At 42.3% G+C, this 23242-nt stretch overlaps 1 protein-coding gene across 1 annotated transcript; it reads left to right on the forward strand.

The window, feature by feature from the left end:
• Positions 1-317: 317 nt before the first annotated feature.
• On the forward strand, positions 318-23241 carry LOC110973224 (adenylate cyclase type 10-like). The gene is made up of 26 exons (XM_022223878.2): positions 318-472; positions 1863-1985; positions 2543-2677; positions 3362-3508; positions 4521-4726; positions 5158-5203; positions 5942-5973; positions 6398-6443; positions 7137-7186; positions 7654-7804; positions 7940-7971; positions 8379-8497; positions 9033-9109; positions 9649-9832; positions 10157-10200; positions 10513-10675; positions 11350-11542; positions 11963-12351; positions 17117-17289; positions 17784-17914; positions 18445-18634; positions 20392-20440; positions 20573-20720; positions 21201-21281; positions 21491-21538; positions 22142-23241. Exons 1-26 carry the CDS (start codon positions 460-462, stop codon positions 22418-22420), a joined length of 3249 nt encoding a protein of 1082 aa, XP_022079570.2. The 5' UTR covers positions 318-459; the 3' UTR covers positions 22421-23241.
• Position 23242: the final 1 nt, after the last annotated feature.

Here is a 23242-nt window from a genome sequence, read left to right on the forward strand (position 1 = left end):
ACCTATTCTGGCCCCTATTGGGTTTGCGCCGCGCTCGGGGCGCCGCGCGTAAAACCGTTGTGGCAGTTTTTTATCCACTTCGTAAGTGTGACGTCACTTTTCTTTAAACCACGCCCACTGCACACGCACTGCACATAGAGTTACATGTACAGTGTACATGCATTGATTGCCGTTTACATGGAACCTTGGAACCGGAAGTTAACGCGCAACTTCAGCGATCGTCCAATGGGAGCCTGCAAATCGCGGATGGCTGTTTTCTAAGACAATGCTTTTGATGTGACGTCATGTAACTAACAACTACACTAAGTTTAGATACGCACCTAAGCATACACTTCACACCCTCATTCGGTACGGTCACAGCGTTTCAACATCAAGTGCTAGTGCAGCAGAGACAGTCATGGGATAATTTATGTGCCACACAAATATCTTTTGAGCGAAATAAAGAAGTATACAACGGAAATGAAGAGAAAAGGTTGGTACAATGGAGAACTCACGAATCTGGCTTTAATAAATACGCAGCTTTGTTAATGTTAATTACAACTAAGTAGCAACCAATGGATAACGTATAACAAAATTAAGCCAATTGATGATTAAGAAACTCACCAATACTTTATTATTAACCGAAAATGTTCCACAAACTGTGCTAATAGGGTAGTAGAAGTTATAACCTATCACCTGTCGACGGCCAGGATAATGTAATTTAAAATCTCTGACAACAGTAATCACCTGTGGAAGGAGGGGCCTACTTCGTGTCCGATCAATTTGGGGAAAAATATATTAAATTTATATTTCTAAGACTTGTTTGCATCATTCTGAGCACGCCTCATTAGATAATAAAATGTATCAAAGTCTCCCAACTGAGGGGGATAATATCAGTCATTGGACTTGCCTCTGTGGTGGGTCATGCTCATGAAGTTTGGAATAATTGCGTCTATGGGTTCCATGAAGTTGTAAGCCTACTGTCCATGTGCCTTTCCAAATTTTCGACTTCTTTTCCTGACTTTGAAAAGGATTATGATGTCCTGTAACAAATAAATTTGCTTGTTGGCATTTGCTTGTGTCTATACATCTTACAAGATGTAAATTAATAACACCCAAGCCTAGTTCGCCATGTGCAATGCAATTGTGTGTTTAAAAACCGGTGCAGGAGTGTTTTTATTAATATCAGTGAGCGCTAGAGGCAGGACGAAATTTAATACATATACGTGTATATTTGATTCTGTTGCACAAGACTGTTCACGTTGATGGCCCACCTTTTTTAAAAGTAAAAATGTTTATAGGAAGCCTCAAGGCATATGTTAAATTTTATATTGCTCTGTACCTCTAAAGCCAGTACGTGGAACCATTCACCCCTTGGATTCCACAAGTTACTCCTTCCTTGATGACAAATGAATCACAAGAGGGCGCCAGAGATACACGTCCTTTGCCCGCAAGTTTTCAATCGAAACATAGGCCTACGTGCAGGACATGTACATGTACATGTACAGATAGATGCATACGTTGCCCACATGCTTGGGGGTGAGCTGGCCATAGAGCACTTGTCAAGGACATTTTTTTAACGTTTTTCAAAATGCAATTTTTGAGGACAGAAGAAAACACGATATCCAGCCTCCAGTTTAAGGTAAACACTAGCCCGTTTTGGATCTATTATTTTGAGGTGTGCCGTCGGAAGGCTTCCTCCATGGCCTAAGCTTCCTCATCACAAACAACCAGCAATACTATTGCTCATGAGTCAGTGATGCACCAGTTAGCCCTGTTAGCAGTACATTTTCATTGCTACTTTGACCTGTCATGTCTGTACATGTACTTAATTGTATAGGTTCTGTTCATGTTCTTTGACCTTTCACTTCATTGCTCATCAGACGATGCTCAGCAAGAGTTGGTGGCCCATCTACCCAATGTTGTCATCGATGCTGCCAGGGGGCTGAAACATCTACCCGCCGTCCAGAAGCTCAATGGAGTTCTCATGTTCCTGGACATCTCTGGTATATGTAGGGGCCTACTGCAGCAACACTAGACAATATTTATTCCAAGGATTTTTTTAGCATTTCAAATATTTTCACCAGTAGTCAGTTTTTATGATAGACATAAATGTTGAAATGGGGAGAAGGAAGTTGCTCTCCTTTTTTCATTAAAAAAATTTTCAAGATGACAAACTAGGCCTACAGTATTTTGAAACAAATATCAGGCGAGCAATTTATTTTGTAGAAACTAAATTTGTGACTTCTACATTTTTGTGTAGATTTGTCTAGCCGAAATTTAAAATCCATTCAAGGATTCAGTACTTGTAAGGTGTAATACTTGTATCAAATGATACTGTAACACACTTTTGTGAGCTAGGCCTAAATGTATCAGTTTCTCACAAAACTAGCTGGAGCTAGATTTTGGGACAACTTATTTAATCTTCTTAAAGCCATATCTCCCTGTTAAAACTTACTTATACAAATGTTCGGGTGTCTTAAACCCCTCATCAGGTGCAAGTGACCTTTCAGTTTTTAATAAAGAGTTTGAGACAATGCCTTTTTGCATTCTTTGATTCCAGGTTTCACAGCATTGTGTGAGCAGTTCTCTCTGCAGAACCACGGAGTTGATGAACTGACTAAGACCCTCAATGATTACCTGGGCCGCATTGAGGACTTGGTGCTGAAGTCAGGGGGAGATGTCGTCGAATTTGCTGGTCAGCATTATTCCCCCCACGCATGCAATTAAGCAAATTTATTATCAAGATATGATGGAAACAGATTTTGATAAATGGTTACATGTTTGTCCGTAGTAGCACAGCACTTCTGAAGAGCGGGAATAACTGCCTAATTTTACCCCAAAAATATCTTCTTAATTGACGTACAGCATGGCACTAGTAAAGTAATATACTGCACAGCATTGTGCAATACAAAACTTGTACTTGGGTTAATACATGTAACTACTAACAAACATTATTACATAAATGCCAATGAAATCACTAAGCATTGCTTTACAGGGCTGTAGATACCATCATCATTCCAAATCTCTTTCTCCATAATGAACGCTTTGTTGGGCAAGATATACTGGCAGAATTTATGTAATAAAAACATAAATGTAGTAATTGATGAAGTATTAATATTTTATTTATAGTTTATTGATACGTTTGATATTTGAGGATAATTTGCGTGTACATGTAGCACTTAACAGGGAGAATTTGTGACTTGTGCGATAAATTGACAATACTGTGGGTTGTAGGGTGTTACGTTGTAATTGCTGGTCTTGGTTTCTTTTCCAGTTTGAACCCATCATTGTATCACAGTGTGCCCGTTTTTTATTAATGAAATACATGGACATGCCGATTCTCTTGCCAATTTTCAGCAAGTGATTCTTTATGCTTCAGGGGATGCCATGCTTGTTCTGTGGGAGGCGCCGTCGGTCGAGTCTCGCGTGACAGCCGTAGTCAAAGCCATTGTGTGCTCCAGGAAGGTCATGAAGACATGCAACAACTGGGACACTGAAGTTGGGGTGAAGCTGGGAGTTAAGATTGGTGAGGAGAAGCCAGAGAAAGCTTTTCGTTCTTGTTGGGGCTAGTTTCAAGGAGTAGCTGTAAACTTTTCCTAAGCCCAAAGCAGCTTTTAATCAGTCATAAGAAACTCTCCATGACGTTTTGTCCGATAATGTAGTTTTGCTAAGCTGGTAAATATTATTGAGCTTGCCCAAATCCTGTGTTATCAACACTAAAAGCAGACAGACCATATGATAAAGTGATAAATCGTTAAACTTACAAACCTGAGGGATTTCTCTAAGATGCTGCTATAGCTCCATGAAAGTAGGTCTGTAATTGCCATTTGCTGGTGTGGTTGACTCCGTCTACATTACAAGACCCTGCGTTCCCTGATAACGGATGTCTCATATTCTGAAAAAAACCCAACATAATCCACAGTCAGTGCCTTCTGTTTTGTAATCCAACATACATGCAGTACATACATCCAACATACAGCAGTGCTAAGATGTTGGTGATATTTTGCCTTTTGATGGCATAGTTGTTTTTACCCTAGAATCCACGGTGGCAGGGGCTTCTAGCAAAGCCCGTCCAAGCTGTGTCCAAATCTGGCATCAAGAGCTAGGTCTTCACTGATCGCAAATGTACTGTGGACGTGGACATTACATGTAGCTGCAGATCTGGAAGCTTAAGAACCCATTATACTGATGAACAGTTAGGAGACTTGTCACAATGAACAGATATTGCTGTGGTTTCTCGTGCGACCGTTTACACTGAGAGCAGACAGACTGTACGATAGGGTGATAAACCATTACATTTAGAAACCTGAGTGATTTCTCAAAGATGCTGTGCTGAGACTGCACATTGTTACCCATCAGATCTTATGACATTACAATCTTGCTTCTTAGTCGTGTCTTCAGTACTCCTTCAGGGTGCCTTTGCTTTAAATAATCCTTTGCTCACTTTCCTGCCTTGTACAGAAATATTGTTCAGCATACTGCTGTCTGTCACCACTCTTCTCTGAAGATGAGCCCAGATTTTTGTTTTCCATTCACAGGTTTATCAGCAGGTGAAGTTCTCTTAACCTACGTCGGCACCAAGTCCTTTCGTCTCTTCTCTTCCAGTGGTCAGGCAATGCTTGATGTCAATGCTGCTGAGAAGTACTGCGATAAAGGAACCATCATCTTGGCCCCATCTGCCTGGGCACTCTGCCCGGAGCGCAAGGGGATCAACGTGGAGAAACTGGATGAAGGACATGTCAGGGTACATCCAGTGTTTGTGTTTTTCGTCATCCATATGCCGTTTATGTTCAAACTCAAGTGTAATGAAGCAATTGTATATTCAACCAATAGATCAAAAGTTCCATATGTGGAACTGTGATGATCACTAATACAGGCGATTCATAATGCAGTACGCCATGAAGAGGTTGTCATGGAGAGGTCTTTCTGTGGTGCATTATGGGATAAATACATGTAGTTGACAAAGTCTTATTGGCTAACTGGGCTGCGTGTGGGAAACTTCAGTTTTTGAGCAGTGTGTATGAGATGGCCGACAGTAGCCACAAATCACAACGCATTCAGTAGTTACTGTCAGTGTGGCTGTAAACATGCTACCCACGTTTGCCACAGAATCTGCCTGCACTTCAACACAAATTATTACTCGCTACCAGTCAAATTGTATGGATTTGTTTACAGGTCCTTAACATCAGAAAGACGTGGGCAGAGTCCGAATTGACCAAAGGTAAAATGCTCAAACATCTAATCTACAAATTGACCTCCGTTCGAGGGAAGTGTTTTTGAGTGGGCCCTGGGTCTTTTTACTTGAAATCTTAGGACGCCACTGAAAAGAGACAAATCCGGCAGCCCCGTAACTGAGGTCCTTTGTTTACTACTTGGGTCAGTGCGACCTTCTCTGGGGTTAGAGTCGGAACACAAATGATTTATTAAAAACGTAAGATGCTGTGTTAACCATGGTTTACCCTGATAAGATTTAAATGCTTAAAACCAATATTGTAATACCTGATTTTGAAATTCAGATGTTAGTTCTCAGAATTTTTCCTGAGATCCAAGTTCAGACTCCACTCTCATTTGTTCTTATAAAGTAACAGAGTGTTTCTTCAAAGAACTTACCAACAAATTACTAGATATGACCTTACACGTAATCCCTGGGTGGACCTTAATAGACATCACTTGGAAGTTGCTCAAAGCCAGCACTATTTGATGGTCACTGGAGCCTCCACCACTGATCTTTGTAAATGTGAAAGGATAAAAGATAATTGATGACTGGCATACACGTACACTCAAATCCACCAGTAGAAAGAGTTGCCTCAATGAATGGAAAGTCTGTTGAAACCATGTCGTTGTCGTAGCTCCTGCTGTAGTTCTTTACAAACAACGAAATGACTTTAACAAGGTCCAGATCAACTTGCCAATTTGCCTTCACGTTTGTTTGTTTTCCCTCCCCCCGCTCTTCACACAGAATCTCTGCCTCAGGAACAGCAGAAGCCGAAGGTTTGTCACAAAGACTTTATTTTGTCATTTTGTATAAAGAGTTATTTGAATAGCTGGTTTCAACATCATTCCAAGCCACCTGCCCACCGTTAGGAGGGATGTAAAAACAAAGTAGAGAAATGGGCCAATTCTCGATCTGGATGTAGTACGAAGGACTACCATCCAGATGGTTCATGGGCTGAACTAAATTGTGAAAAGTAATTCAACAAGGCCTGACACCTAAAACTTGAATTTCTTTTCAACTTAAAAAGAATTCCTCCAGTAAATAATAACCCCTTCTTTTTTACGGATCACTTTAAAACAATATTAACTGTGCAGATTTGCAGCAAAATTGTCTCTAAACGAAAGTTTCCCCCCCATTTATTGATAACACCCGTACATTCAAAATTTGTAATGAAATGACCACCATATTTCCATTATGCAGGCAATGGATGAGTTTCCATCATTTCGAAAGGTGAACTTGAAAAACGGTAAGTTATTTTTGCTACAATCTGCGCACCATACGTCCGGACAGGAACTTCACGGAGACATCAGAGGCATTTGCCTTGATGCCCCTGGTCGTTGCCTCAATGCCCATTGAAATGTCCCCATTGACAAGTTAATTTTCTAATACATATGCCCTTTGCCAAGGAGAGATTGCCTTGCCCTTTCAAGAACCAAGTTCATGCCCTGATGTTTACTAACGGCTGTGCTTGTGTTTGGATATTGAAGCAAAACCACTCACGGCATCATGTGGCTCACTGATGCAGTTTCTGTAGTGTGTGTAAAACAGCAAGAATGATTTCAACCCGTAGAAGCATCGTGGCAAAACTTTTGTCATTGGATTGGTTGACATTCTACACATGTTTGCAAAATTTCGATGTACATTCATGTGTTACAGATATTTTGCTGTAAAATGCATGTGTAAAAATGAAGTTTTTGTCTTCATTTTCCAACCTCATTACACGGCTGACTACTTTTGCCATCTTTTATACTTCAAGAAATTTATCATATGTTGATAACTTCATGTACTCAGGACCAAGCCAAATGTTGAAAGTGCCAATACCATTATTCTATTACATACATGTTCAATTGGAAGCTTTACGTAAAACAGGCTAAAGTTGAAGTAAAAGCCTTTTTAGAAATGTTTAATTATATTGTGAATGTTTGTCTGCTTTTTTCAGTTCACAAACATGATTTGCGTCCCTTCATTGCCGCTCCAGTGCTGCACAAGGTACTTGCATATCTTACATTGATGTGAAATCAGGTGTCCATTACAGTTGCATATAGATCTCAGAAAAGTAGACACTGTCCCACCCTACTGTGGCATTCATTTTGAAACAGAAAATTCAACAGATACTGACATTGCTTTAATGTCAACCTCGTTAAACCCAGTTCATAAAACTTCAAAACAAGACAGAAGTTTATTTTATCACCTGCAAACCTCCATGATGGGATGTTGTTATTGTGGGGCACATTCCAACCACCGCTTGATGAGGCATAGTTTATTCGAACAGTCCAACTTCAGTTTATATTACCGTGCTCTTTTAAAAGTTCAAAATACCTAGACCTGTTTCCAATTTCAACAAGTTTAAACCAAAGTCAACATTCCACCAATCAGCATTGCTGTTCTGAAAATGCTTGTGACATGATCCAACCCCAGTCCTTGTTACATAAACAGCCTGTACATATTCATTTCAGTTGGAGGAGAACCAGCCAATGGAATACCTGTGTGAGATGCGGGATGTCACTGTAGTCTTCATCAACCTGTCCCTGGACCATGGTCATGATCACAGCCGCTCACTGCAGGGGGTCTTTGACAAGATCTCAACAGCGGTCCTGCAGTTTCAAGGTGTGACAGATTTCTTCCCAATTCAATACAGCTCCAACCTTCTCCATTCATGGTATGACATTTCAACAATGTCTCTTGGAGGGAGACCTTTTTTTTCACATTTGTCACCCAATTTCTTATTTTCTTGTTTTACAGGAGTCATCAACAAGATTTTTGAATTTGACAAGGTATGTGGCGTAACCTTTGGTGACCAGTAATAAAATTTCAGATTTCAGGCACAAGTGTCATAAGATGTGTAAGCAAATTCTACTAACCACCTTGCAATTTTCAAATATGCAGGACATGTCACAATAAGTAGTGTGCTGAATACCATGTAATTTCCATAGTCTCTGGATGTCAAAAATTCCAGTATTGAATAATAAAGTCGTGATATTTGAAATATTGATGACCTACATAAATAGTCATATAAATTTCAAAGTATCAAATATTTTTGATATATTTTCATATAAAGAATTTTTTTAAAATAAATTTTAAACTAAATTCATATTATTCTTTTGTTGTTACTTTCTTGTTTCATGTTGTTGATTCAATGCTGGGGAAGTACTTTTACTGCACTGTTTACCAATGTATGCAGGGTACCAGCTTCCTTGTTTTGTTCGGTTTGCCTGGGTTCAAGCATGAGGACGAGGTTGGTCATGCCCTGCAATGCTCCAGCCAGATCATAATGACACTCAATGACATGATTGAAGTCAGGTGAGCGAGATTGATGACTCAGTTCCAACTCCGAGGGGATCACAAACGCAATCAACAGAATGGTCCATGTTAAAGTATTTGATGGGATCCCACAAAATGCATTGTTTTTTTTCCCAGTATTTTTTAGTTTGCACTGGAAACAGCAAATTCAGGTCTTTGTTGTCAGTTGGATACCCTGATGAACATGGAAAACGCAGGTGAACGATGCATTAAATTCTGTCCTGTTGACTTAGATTGTGCAGGATTCCTTGAAAGGCCTTTTATCTCAGTAGTGGTTCTGGGGATGATATGTAACTGATTTTGTCTGGTTGAATTGGGTCACATGTACGAGCAAAAGCAAGTCTCTTCATCATAGCCAATTAATTTTGCTTGTCAGGCCAATGTTATATGTGCGGTTTCCTTGGTGCTTTCCTCCAATATTCGTAAAGATGCTGAACTAGTAAAACTGCACTATGCACATCATTTCCTGAAAAATTCGTAGCACTACGAGAATTCAAATTGAAACATGCAGCAATCATCCTTTTTTTCCCCTCAGACAAGTTTCCGTGGGAGTAACAACAGGTAAAGTTTTCTGCGGGGTCGTAGGTCACCCAGAGCGACATGAATACACAGGTGAGGGAGCTTTTAGGTAATGTCAACCTGTTTTGTAGTTTAGTCAATAAGTGAAAGTGTTCAATCATTGAGGACAGCAGGCTGCTGGAAGCAATCAGTGTGAATACTTAAAGTGTAATTTGTCAGTCTAATTGGTCTTGACTGAAGTGCAGTGCTCTTGCTCAAGATCTTCCCAGTTTTAAAGGATTACGAAGGATCCACAACTACAGCCTAGCCACCACTGGCATAGGGCTGTGAGTACATACAAAGAATGTGCCACTGATTCACTGCACAGTGTTGGATTTTGAAAGATCTAGGAGGGTCAAATAACAAAACCCTATAGCTGAGGCAAATATGTTGTTTTGTGCAACTTGGCACTTAACACATGACCAGATGACAATTATTATGCTTGCCTGTAAGGTTTGACGTGAGTGCTGATGGTCATCAGTAGCCAACCAAATGGTGCACTCAAGATTTCAAGCACAAGGCCAGTTGTGTTTTTTAGTTAAATCTTGAACCTGTTTTGTACCGCGTGATATCTTGTGTGTTTCTGACATCAGTGATTGGACCCAAGGTGAACATGGCCGCCCGTTTGATGATGAATTACCCTGGCAAGCTGTCCTGCGATGAGGAGACGCGCCATCGATCCTTCCTGGGCACGGCTCACTTCCACGACCTTCCCGAGATCACACTTAAAGGAATGGACAACCCGGGACCCATCTCGGAGTACATTGAAGCGGATGTGTGAGCAATCAACTTCCACTCAACCCATCAGTTTGCATTTGTTTGCAACTTCATTGATTCTGATTGCCTGAGGATAATTATTGATGACTTCATTGTTTCACTGTAGCCTGAGATCTTTACAGGTGTCATTTCTCGGAAGCCTAGTTTGATTCGTGAGGAGGCTTTAAACTAAATGCAAGTTAAAGACTTATTGCTTTTACTGCATACCAACTGGAGGGATCTATTATATGATTTATAATGGTCCTGATGGTGCAATCCTCGTCCAGATTTTACCTTTTAGGAGAAGTGATATTAAGGTACCAGTATTTTGCTATTTATTTTCAGGGGAAAAGATCATTCTATTCCAGAGGCCAAGCATGCGATACTAGGTAGGAATTTTGTATCGAAGGCATTTAGATTCTCTCATTATACCCTGCGAGTATGCTAAATCATTCCAAATCTGTTTGGGCATTGTTTACAGCTCAGACAGGAGTATTATTGTTCTTCATATAATTACGACCCGTGATGTCTGTTTCATTAGCTTACTGCACCACATAGAGCTTTGAAGATTCCTAGAAGCTAATTACCTGCCCATAAGCAAAGTGCATTCAGGCGTGAAAACCCCAATTTGTTAGACTCTAGGGCTACATGAAGTAGCTTCAGTTCTGAAGTTGTCATGGTCTTTGTATTGCAAACGTTAGGGTACGTGGCCGAGTTTCTGGAAGCCCTGAATACCTTGGACAAGGTGTGCGTGTCCAGTGACTACAGGCATCCGTTGTTCCTAGTAGTCAAGGGTGAGCCTGGGGTGGGGAAGACACGATTCCTGAGATCTGTCATTGACGCCGCTGTCAAGAACGACATGAGGTCAGTTTGTCTTTGGTGCATAAGCTCAAACTCATTTCTGCAAAATTTTGAGGCCAACAACGTCTTTATAGTCTGCATATTAAAAGTCGCTGTGAAGCAACCTATCTGGGAACAAGTCATCTTAGTTTGGAGGAAAGCTTGCTGTTAACATTTTGGTACGTAACATTAACCCTAACACTCCTCAGTCCTCCAACAGGTGAAGGATTGAGGAGGGTTAGGGTTAAAGTTTTAAAAATTTGTTAATTTCCATGTCTGGCTAACAATCGACAGGTACTGGTTATTGTACAAATAATGAATGCTTAAGAGTGCAATGGTACGACTGATTTCATGGGGTGAGAGACAGAATGCTCTGTTCCGAGAGACAAAACAAAACATCTACTCTTTAGCCAGAAGGTTGTTAACAATTGGGGTTTGAAGTAAATAGAAGTGGGGACTCCGATGACATGTGAAAGGTTCTGCATATCTAAGTAAGTTGCAACAGATGATACTAGTGAACAAACATTACACCCAAAACTGCCGCCTATATTTGAAGTTGAGGTTACGACTCAAACAGGCTGTGAAACTGTTCTTCACCCAGTACTATCCAGAGTCCAGTTCTCATGTCAGTATTTCTTTGAATTTGCATCACCTGGATGACTTGAAATCTTCTCCAATCCCTCCCGTTGTGCCTCTAGGATCCTGTGTCATAGGCCATCCATCAGCAGCGCCGGCAACCCGTACACCACGGCCTGCTACGTGATCGCTGAATTACTGGAGCTGGGGGGTATCTCTAGCCCACAGGAGAGGGAGCAAGTGCTGGAGGACCGCTTTGAAGGAACGGAGCTGTTCAATAGCCTGAGTCTGCTGAATAACCTGCTGGGAATCCAGGTGGGTTCAAATTCAGGGCAGTGATCAACCCTAAACAATCCGGAAAAGATGATTTCATCTTTGTATGCTCTTACAGTTTGCCTCTTTATTAATACCGATGACTAATTACTTTCTCCAACCTGTTGCTTCGTAAAATTATGCAGTCCTTTAAATTAATGAATAAGGAACATTTGGGACATACGTGTACATGTATTAGGCTAACTCTATTCGTACTAATTAAGACGTCCTTAGCTGTGACTTAGCTGTGTGAAATGCAGTTTAATGAACTTTGTTGCACCGTACTGCCTGAAACTGCCCAAGCGCTGTGTGGTTTTCTTGATTTGACCGTCAATCAATAAAATGTAATACACTTGCAGGTAGAGATTTGTTCAAATGATGAATGACTCATTTCATTTCACTTTCCTCTTCTTGGTTTGCCAGCTGACTGCTCATGAGTCAGTCTTTAACCTCTCCCCGGCCGAGCGCACCAGGGCTCTCCAACGTCTCCTAGGCCGCATTGTCCAAGGCACCCAGCTGGACAGCTACTCGGGCACCCTGATAGCCATCGACGACGCCCAGTACGTTGACCGGGACTCCTGGGGCTACCTGCGCTACTTTGCCGGCTACTCCTGCCTCTTTGTGCTGGGCATGGGAGCGCTGAGGAGGAGTGAGGGGGCGTTGGAGGGACCGCTCGTTCCGGAAGGGATGGACAAGGTCTTGAACAGCCCATTGTGCGTCCACGTCAAGCTGGAAGGTTTGGAGCCAGTCAACATGGAAGCACTGCTATGTCAGTTTCTGGAGGTGGCTAGTGTACCCAGGGAACTGACCAAGTAAGTTCTTGTCTTGGAAACTTTACTTGCAACCTGATGTCTCATTCTTTTAAGAACGCTCGAGATTTTACCCACTTAGAAGGCAATTACAGAATGTTTGATTTTTAAAAATTATTTTCATGGAGAATCAATACATTTGGTCTGTTTCCGAGATTTTCCCCTGATTTTTCTTCATTATTTTCAAAAGTTTTTGGAACTGCTATATAGAATATCAGCAGTAATGGTTGCTGACTAGTAGCCCCTAAACAAAGACACTGACAAATGGGGCGAACCACCCGCACAGGGCTGGCAGGGATCTGCCGCTGCCGGTCGGCGCCGGTCGGGCCCGACCGGCATGCAGAATTGCCGACCGCCACAATCTGCCAAATCAACTTTTCCGACCGGCACGTATTCCCGATAAGAACCCAAATAAAATAGCATCTTGGTCGAGGGATCGATCGTGAAGATATGAAGATCGTGAAGAAACCGTAAAATTTCTTCGTAAATTTCACTTTGCACTGCCATGCATATCGTCTGCGCACCCACGTACGTGCATATGCAACATATCTGGACCAAATATTAACAATAGGAGGCTTTGTTACGCGCAATGCACGTGTACATAGTGCGTAACGAATCTTTCCATTGGTTGGAAGGCCACACATAGGCTTGCATATGCAACGCTCTCAGTGCGCGAAGATCGGAAAACCCCCTCTCCATGATGTACAGCGTTGTTTGTCCAGTTCTGCATTTTACCCAGTTCCACAACTTGAAAAGAAAATTTGTCTTAACTTTCAGAAAGACAAAATTGCAAATGACCCCATTCACACTTCGTTTAAACACTTAAAAATCTTGTAAAAAACTGACAATCGACCGTGACTGTTTTTCGCCGTGCCGACCACGGTTAGCAACATTCGGTGCATGTATTTTCTGCTCGATGTTGCATAAAATGATCACTGCGATCGTTTTTTAAACCAACGATCGCACTGCATTCGTAAATTGTTGTTTATCCCACGGTGAAAATATTAACTCCGCAATTTTTTTATTCAAAAGTAACAGCATGATTTTGCCTTTTCCGTAAACGAGTTTCATATGGCAAGATACACGCGCTCAGTATGCACGTGACACATGGCCAGATGTGTCAGAAAAGCAAATGGCAAATCTACATTATGTTCATGTAGACTTTAAAATGACTGTTCAGAAAGTCCCTGCACACATTTATGAATGCCGTTATCCCACATGCATACTGTACGAACTTTCGTACAAAGAAAATAAGGAAAATATTCCGCCAAGATTTTGCATGTTTCGCCTTATTTTCAACACACAAAAAAAATGAAAAATGATTTGAATAGCAATGAAAAATTATGGGCATCATAGAGAAAGAAATTAATTCAATATTTAAGGATTTACAGAATAAAATCAATATTTATTTCTACTCTTTTTTTTCTAATTCAATGCCCGTCTAAATTTATCACCTCCTCCTAGTTGACCAAAATTACAAATTTTCAATTTTTTTATGAAATTTCAGAAATTTCAGACATGAGATCCCTAATTCTAGGCTGTGTATACACAGCTGAAAACACCCAGAAAGTGCTGTTTCCGGCCATCTGGGGGCTTTTAGATTCCAAAAATTTTCTGGTACGCTCCGCACCAACCGATCGTGGCGCTCCACTTAGATAATCCTGGGCTGGATAGCTGGCTTGGAAGAGAACTGGTACAGGGCTGGATAGCTGGCTTGGTACAGAACTGGTACAGAGCTGGATAGCTGGCTTGGTAGAGAACTGGTACAGGGCTGGATAGCTGGCTTGGTAGAGAACTGGTACAGAGATGGGTAGCTGGCTTGGTAGAGAACTGGTACAGGGCTGGATAGCTGGCTTGGTAGAGAACTGGTACAGAGATGGATAGCTGGCTTGGTAGAGAACTGGTACAGAGATGGGTAGCTGGCTTGGTAGAGAACTGGTACAGAGATGGGTAGCTGGCTTGGTAGAGAACTGGTACAGGGATGGATAGCTGGCTTGGTAGAGAACTGGTACAGGGCTGGATAGCTGGCTTGGTAGAGAACTGGTACAGAGATGGATAGCTGGCTTGGTAGAGAACTGGTACAGGGCTGGATAGCTGGCTTGGTAGAGAACTGGTACAGAGATGGGTAGCTGGCTTGGTAGAGAACTGGTACAGGGCTGGATAGCTGGCTTGGTAGAGAACTGGTACAGGGCTGGATAGCTGGCTTGGTAGAGAACTGGTACAGGGCTGGATAGCTGGCTTGGTAGAGAACTGGTACAGGGCTGGATACCTGGCTTGGTAGAGAACTGGTACAGTGCTGGAATAGCTGGCTTGGTAGAGAACTGGTACAGAGATGGATAGCTGGCTTGGTAGAGAACTGGTACAGGGCTGGATAGCTGGCTTGGTAGAGAACTGGTACAGGGCTGGATAGCTAGCTTGGTAGAGAACTGGTACAGGGCTGGATAGCTAGCTTGGTAGAGAACTGGTACAGGGCTGGATAGCTGGCTTGGTAGAGAACTGGTACAGGGCTGGATAGCTGGCTTGATAGAGAACTGGTACAGGGCTGGATACCTGGCTTGGTAGAGAACTGGTACAGGGCTGGATATCTAGCTTGGTAGAGAACTGGTACAGAGATGGATAGCTGGCTTGGTAGAGAACTGGTACAGGGCTGGATAGCTGGCTTGGTAGAGAACTGGTACAGGGCTGGATAGCTAGCTTGGTAGAGAACTGGTACAGGGCTGGATAGCTGGCTTGGTAGAGAACTGGTACAGGGCTGGATAGCTGGCTTGGTAGAGAACTGGTACAGGGCTGGATAGCTGGCTTGGTACAGAACTGGTACAGGGCTGGATAGCTGGCTTGGTACAGAACTGGTACAGGGCTGGATAGCTGGCTTGGTAGAGAACTGGTACAGGGCTGGAATAGCTGGCTTGGTAGAGAACTGGTACAGGGCTGGATAGCTGGCTTGATAGAGAACTGGTACAGAGCTGGATAGCTGGCTTGGTAGAGAACTGGTACAGAGATGGATAGCTGGCTTGATAGAGAACTGGTACAGAGATGGATAGCTGGCTTGATAGAGAACTGGTACAGGGCTGGATAGCTGGCTTGGTAGAGAACTGGTACAGAGATGGATAGCTGGCTTGATAGAGAACTGGTACAGAGCTGGATAGCTGGCTTGGTAGAGAACTGGTACAGGGCTGGATAGCTGGCTTGGTAGAGAACTGGTACAGAGCTGGATAGCTGGCTTGGTAGAGAACTGGTACAGGGCTGGATATCTAGCTTGGTAGAGAACTGGTACAGAGCTGGATAGCTGGCTTGGTAGAGAACTGGTACAGAGATGGATAGCTGGCTTGGTAGAGAACTGGTACAGGGCTGGATAGCTGGCTTGGTAGAGAACTGGTACAGAGATGGATAGCTGGCTTGGTAGAGAACTGGTACAGGGCTGGATATCTAGCTTGGTAGAGAACTGGTACAGGGCTGGATATCTAGCTTGGTAGAGAACTGGTACAGGGCTGGATACCTGGCTTGGTAGAGAACTGGTACAGGGCTGGATATCTAGCTTGGTAGAGAACTGGTACAGGGCTGGATATCTAGCTTGGTAGAGAACTGGTACAGGGCTGGATAGCTGGCTTGGTAGAGAACTGGTACAGGGCTGGATAGCTGGCTTGGTAGAGAACTGGTACAGGGCTGGATACCTGGCTTGGTAGAGAACTGGTACAGGGCTGGATAGCTGGCTTGGTAGAGAACTGGTACAGGGCTGGATAGCTGGCTTGGTAGAGAACTGGTACAGGGCTGGATAGCTGGCTTGGTAGAGAACTGGTACAGGGCTGGATAGCTGGCTTGGTAGAGAACTGGTACAGGGCTGGATAGCTGGCTTGGTAGAGAACTGGTACAGGGCTGGATAGCTGGCTTGGTAGAGAACTGGTACAGGGCTGGATAGCTGGCTTGGTAGAGAACTGGTACAGGGCTGGATATCTAGCTTGGTAGAGAACTGGTACAGGGCTGGATAGCTGGCTTGGTAGAGAACTGGTACAGAGCTGGATAGCTGGCTTGGTAGAGAACTGGTACAGGGCTGGCTAGCTGGCTTGGTAGAGAACTGGTACAGGGCTGGATAGCTGGCTTGGTAGAGAACTGGTACAGGGCTGGATAGCTGGCTTGGTAGAGAACTGGTACAGTGCTCCGGAGGCTCAAATCTTGCACCAGTCAATTTCTTTGGCCATCTTTCTAACAAAAATTCCCAAGTTATTTTCCAAGAAACCCAAACTTTTAATTCTGAAGGGTAAGCAAGTTCAAAATAAAGAAATCTGGCATCATGGTTATTCGAGATCAATGGACAACAATAACCAGGCTCTGTGAACTGACACCCGTTGTTGTTTTTAGCTTGTAGAATCTGTTCTGAATAGAGTACCGAAGTGAATACGTCACGCGCACAATTAATGTGTAAAAGGCATGAGCGCGTGAACCAGCGCGTGAACCAACACGCGCGCGTGCTCCATTCATTTGCACTGCACTTTCTGGTTCACAGTGACGTCACACTTCGGTACTCTATGGGTGTCTGTAACTGATGATACCACACTTGGTTTACATGTACATTTGTGATTTCTGTGGGGCCGGCAGTTGCCCATGATCCACAGATAGAGCTGTATAGGAAAGGGGCACGCATGTAAACAAAGTGTGGCGTGATCAATACAGAGGTCTATTGGCCCGTGGCCTGGTTATCGTAGATAACCATTCCTATAGAAACCCAATTACTTGCAAATGTCTCAAGTCTGTAGCTGGGCTTGTGTTGCAGCTTGCTGGCATCACGTCTGACAGGCCAGATTAACCCGTCTTGGGTCAAGCAGTGTGTGACCAACCTGCTGCATCATCAGCTACTGGAGATCAACACAGAGGGTCGACAACCACACTGTAATGTGGCTGAGGGAGTTCGACTCATTGATCTAGAGATACCTGCATCACTCAATGGTGAGCCCAAGATCCTGGCTTTTTCTTCAAATTTTAAGTCATCTGGAGTTCCACAGCGTTTGGAACACTGATTCTTGAAGCCCAACAAACATTCTTCAAACTTTGGCCTGATATTATACATTAAAGTTGATTATAAACCGAATCTGACTATGAAAGTTCATATTTTAAAAACTCTAAGTAGAAACTAAGTTAACATTTTTCAGACTGGACAGGTGAATAACACACAGACTGAGCCATTTAGAATTGCCAGTGCCCAGAACATGACAGAAAATAGCACTAAACGGTCAGCATGCGACTTGGTGTGCGTTGCTCAAAATTTTAAATGGTGATTAAGTCCATCCTCGTCGTTTTGAAGAGAGCTGGCACCAATTTGATGCAGAAACTCAGCACTGTTTGGATTTCATTTAGCTCTGTTTCTACTTTGTGCACTACGTGCTTGCACCAAGCTTTCCTTAACATGTTTTGGGTATCACCTGTTTTCTTTCTGCCCACAGGTTGTATGGTTTCCTTCATTGATCGTCTACCTGCCGCTGAGCGTACAGCTGTCAAGATAGCTTCCATTATTGGTGCCTCCTTCAACAGTGCAGTGCTGAGTCATCTTATGCCCTTGACACCTACACACAAGGTAAACCATGTTTCATGTCTCCCCGCTCCCAGCCAGCATTTTTGGATTACTTCCTCTGTCTGTTTTTGCCCAAACTGTGAGGCACTTTTTTCCTTGGGAGAGATTTTTAGTGTAAATCTCTGCAAGAATGAGAAAGAGTAATATTTCCTTGCATCATCCTTTAATCTGACATTGCAAGTGACAGTTATACGCACGCTACAAAGTTAGCGAATATTGGGGTTGGAGCTTAATCTAGTAAAATGTCTGTTTACACAGTTGGCTCTCAAAATCATTGCTACATTTTGTAATTTCTACTTTGTCTTACAGGTGTTTCATATTTTCAACCTCGTTATACAATTAATAAAATGTTAAAATTTCAAAGAAAAAATTCACTTTACCTCTTTAAAGGTTATTATGATAATAATGTGTACTTAATTTGGCAAAAAGTAGAAACTTTCCAGAAAGTAGCCAAATGCACGTTTATTATTTGACACAGATGGGGGTTTCCAACTCGGAATCCAATTGACGATTTGAGTATTTTCCTCCACCAGGTTCTGGAGAGCATTGGAGGCCTCACCTCAGCTGGGGTCTTCATCTATGAGAACGGGCAGCTCCGATTCCAGTCGGTCACGCTACAGGAGACAGCCTATGGACTCCTGGTGGAAAAACAACGGCGCAAGCTGCATGAAAGATATGCCGTCTACCTTGAGCAACGTTTCCTGGGATTTGCCAAGAAAAAAAGTCAGGTTTTTTTTTATATTCATTTAATTGTTTCAACTGATTTTGTAATGATATTTTCCCCTCAACAAATTTGTGGCCAAGTTTTTATTTGGAAGGGAGTAAATTATTTTGGAAGATTTTTTGACAGATTTTCTGATAGTTTGAAAGTTTTTAAAAATCTATCACTTTTTAACCACTACCAGCCGGGGACTCCGGGATCGGAGCCGTATGGTTTATATGTGTGGCCGGGGTCTCCGAACTCGGACAAAGGAAACAGGGCCCTGTAACAAAAGACCGTACTCCGAACAAAAGACCAGGCTGCTGGGCATGACCGGAATTTTTCGCTCTCAAAAGTGGTGATAATCCAGCATTATTTTGAAACCGTATACCAGGGTTTGGGGTATTTAGAGCAAGCGGATTACCACCGGGGACAAAAGCTCTCCACCACCGCAGCGATGAGCCACACAGCACCGCTGCATGCTAATCTGGCCCCTATTGAAAAGAGGTCAGCAGTGCACTGAGCCAGGTTCGTGAACAAAAGACAGCTGTGTGACACCGCACAATCTGGGCTCTGTTTACAAGGCTGCAGGCCTGGCTGAAATATTCGGGTGTCAATGAAGGTCACCTGTCAACTTAGAGTAGTGCCTGAAGATTACTCCGTTCGGCTATAAACGACTGTTAAATGGAATGATGAATTGTTGAAGGATTTTGAAAACAGAAAAAATGATAGTCATGCCGGCCCAGCATCCTCAACGTTGAAAAATGCCCCGGTCCGAAGTGGTTAACTGTAAATTTAAAAGAGTACATTTTACGACATGTTGTGTCAGGATTGCAAGTTGTTTCCTCTCTTACCCTCAAAGAAATTGCAACTTATTGTTTGAAATTTCTGTTCTTTGCTTCCCGAAGTTGCCATCTTAACTTTACCTCAATATTTGGTTGAATTTCACAGAACTATGCCCACAGCATCCATTTCTTTTTCAAAAGCAATGTTCATTTTAGGTGTTTTTTTTTTACGAAACTAAAAAATTTGCTCCTAAAACCTGTTGCATATTCAATCACATCTTATAAGGTGATGGTTGTTTATAAGTGTTTGGATTCATCTTTAAAAACGGAAAAGAAATCCCCAATTTTCAATAGTTCATTTTCCAACTTAACAGTTCTTTTCCCCAAAATACTTCATTCCAGAAATCTTGGTCCAATTTGTGCTTTTTAAAAGGCAGTTTTTGTCCACAGAAAATGATACAGGCGATTCACAACGCAGTGCGCCACCAAGAGACTGTCATAGAGAAGCCTTTGCACAGTGCATTATGGGATAGGTAGTCAACAAAGTCCCATTCGCTAACTGCGCTGTGCACGGGAAACTTCAAGTTTTCTGAATGTTTGTTTATCTTGGTTTAAAATATGAAATTGCCTATTGCGAATGTGTGTTAGGTAGTCAGCATTATGCATCTGTGGGGTGGGGGGAATATCCCCAAAGTACCTACAAAGTGCACTTAATCATGGCAGCGTGTGTTGACCGTAATCTTGAAAAGTAGTCTGTATGCGGTAAACTCTTGGTGGCGCGCTGTATTTTGAATCGCCCTTATTATTCGCTAAATATAATTTCTGGTTTGGTTATGCCATTCTCAAAAACTTGAAATTTTAACAGGTTTGTTTGAAACTCTCTTCCTGTTTTAAAATTGATCATGACAAAACTGAAGTCTTCAAGCCATTTTGGTAAACATTACTTTGGTTTCCACAGAAACACTTGTATGTTTTATATATTTTATTCATTTCAGAAAAGTCATTCAGCCTAAGGAAAAAGAAGAGTCGAATGGTTCAGGAGAGGTGAGATACACGTGTGTCTGGATCAGTTCTACGTACAATTTTGTCTGCAACTTCTTTCAGAATATGTACGTTACAGTAAACACCCTGTTCTTGTATGAAATATTGACTTTGACAATCACTCAATAAACTCAGGAAACTAGGCGGTTCAGGGGAGATGACCCTGCAAGTGATCTACCCACAGCTCGTCACGCACTGGCGCAAGGCAGGGAACCAGACCAAGACTGTGGAATACCTCATCCATGCAGCAGAGTCTGCCGTGTCTCTGGGAAGCACCATGCAGGTGGGTCAACCATGCAGTTGTGCATGTGCTGTTGAACAGTCATCTGTCAACTGCTGTGATGTGATGTGCTGTGTTGTAAGGTGCTTGTGTCGTAAGCCTATTTTTATCTTATTTCATGTCTTTAAGTTTGAAGTACAATGTAACTGTATTCTGCCCCGAAACTTTCAAAAGTGGTTTTGTCATTCTTTGAGGAATGCTAACACAATAGGCAATACACAAAAAACTGGTTGAATCATGATTGCAGATTGAGAAAAGAATTCCATATTTTTTGCCATCACTGATTTCGATGGTCATTATTCATACAAACACCTGTTAATTTTAAGGGCATTTTAGCAAGGAAAGCTTGGGTTTCTGATGGTGTGTATAACACTCCGAAAATCCTGATGCTCCGAAATGGGATTCTGTCTTTTGCAAAGTGTCCTCAGATTATGTGTATTTTGGGTAGTAATGTTTGAAGTTTATTGATTATGTTCTTTACAGGCAATCTCATTCATCTACCAAGCCAAAGGCATGCTGCCAACCCAAGACCAGGTTGTACATCTTGATGCCTTGGCTGCACAGGTACATGTATCTGGGAAAAAAAGAATGCATCTTCTGGTTCTTTGACATTAAAAATGGGATGACACGATTGACATCACACATTTCAAAGCCATATTTTATCGTGTGCAGTTTTTCTTGAGTTACTTTCCACCATCAGGCTAGCAAATTCTAATTGTTAAGATCTAACACTTCGTCTGTTAGTTAGACTTACTTGGTCTATTTCATTCTAGGCTACTACTAGTCTGTTCCTGACCAGAGAGAAACGGAAGCACATATCAGTAAGTACCAGCGATATCAGATGATAAAATTTATTGAGCCTTAGCAGGGCTGCCACCTCAGCTGAATTAATTCTACTGTCCTTGGCATGTTTGCCAGAAGCCTTCCTGAATCCTTTTTAACCCTCACCACTGAGCGAAACACCAATCGTGCCAATGGCACTTTCTTTCACAATCTTCAGTAATCATGGCCCGTGGTACTGGCAAAGACTGTTCCCTCCTTATTCAAGCAAAGCATCCTGATGATAGAGTATTGCTAGGGCTAATTGATGCCCTTTGGAGACGTGTGGCCTGGTGGTTCCGGTTTGCGACTCCCAATCAGAGGATCAGCGTTCGAATCTTGTAATGGGGCTAATGTTGTGACCTCGGGCAAGTCACCTTATCCTCGCCCCTCTCTGCCCAGGACTATAAAAGGGTACCTGTGAGGGCAGAGATGGTCATTGTGGTTGATTAAGTCTTGCTGTACACTCCTTGTGAAGTTGAGATAGCGAACAGGAATCTATCTGGGCCCACTGAGCACATTTAGAGTCCATTGATTCTGAAATGTTCTGTGAATACCTTATTATTACCACGAGCTATCACTTTACTTAACCTTCTCATTTGCAGGTCAACAAACAGCGCTGGCAGTTGGCTGCAGCCAAAGCTCTCCGGGCTTCGCGAGAGGCCGCATCAAAGGACGGCATCAAGGCCAAACAGCCATCCAAGCCTGTTGACCTCTACCACGCCAAGCCTGTCGTCGCCCCCAGATTGCCAGCAGCCGTCAGTCAGGAGGCTCCAATAGAGCAGGAGGAACTAAGACGGCGTGACTGGCCAGTGGTGGCCATGACCGCTTCTGCTACCGTGCTGCTCTTTCTTACTCTGTACTACACTCTGGTTATTATGTAAATCACTGGTCATTATCGTCAGTAGAAATCCTTCATGATTCTTTAAAATCAGCAGAATCCCCTCAAAGTCCCGAATCACCAGAAATTTTCATCATTACTGAAAGGTCTGACACATACTAGCGCAATACACGTAGCGGTCAGTGGTGACTTCCGTTGAACATGTTAAATGTTGAATGAAATTCTTTAGTTGGTAGAACAGTCGAGCATTTTTGTTAACATTTACATGTAGCATGCCCCAAAGCTGAGAAATAATAGTATTTCTGCCTACATCTGAAATCGAATTAGTGCAATATTTTTATATATTGCTGCATCTTCAGAAACTTGTGCGCAATGTGCGGGATTGCCAAGCAGTATTTTTTAACTTGAGGTAGCAAAGATATGAGATTGTATACGTGTATACAATAAAAAATACATCTAAAAGTTCAACATTGCTTATTTTACGAAGTAGCCAGAAGAGGCTGAAATCAATGAAAAAGAAGGGTCCTCTAAGTACAGTTTCCATTTTAGACATGCAAATTAGATAGCATTGGCAGAATAATGTTCAATTTTGTATGACACATCAGACAAACTCTGACGTTTGAAATGGTTACCTCTCAGCCTACTGCCTGTATAAAGTTTTTACTGTATATGGTTTGTAAATTTCTCAAGTTACACTTAAAAATCCTGAATAAAAGCAATTCTGAGTGGTCAGGAATTCATTTAGTTTAAAAATTAGTTTAAACATCAACAATTAGATAATTAACACCAGAATTTGACTTGATCCTGGAGCCCTATAAATTGAAGAGATATGAATACATTAAAACGATTTATTACATGCAAATAC

The sequence above is a fragment of the Acanthaster planci genome, linkage group LG02 (genome assembly GCF_054643075.1).
Source record: "Acanthaster planci isolate LZ-2023a linkage group LG02, COTS_SCS, whole genome shotgun sequence".
NCBI classification, from domain to species: domain Eukaryota; kingdom Metazoa; phylum Echinodermata; class Asteroidea; order Valvatida; family Acanthasteridae; genus Acanthaster; species Acanthaster planci.

Bases quoted from the DNA above. Each gene is read 5' to 3' on its own strand.
- LOC110973224 (XM_022223878.2), top strand. The intron at 9,833-10,156 runs GTGAGCAATCAA...ATTTATTTTCAG, and splicing joins GAGTACATTGAAGCGGATGT to GGGAAAAGATCATTCTATTC. The intron at 21,282-21,490 runs GTACATGTATCT...ATTTCATTCTAG, and splicing joins TTGATGCCTTGGCTGCACAG to GCTACTACTAGTCTGTTCCT.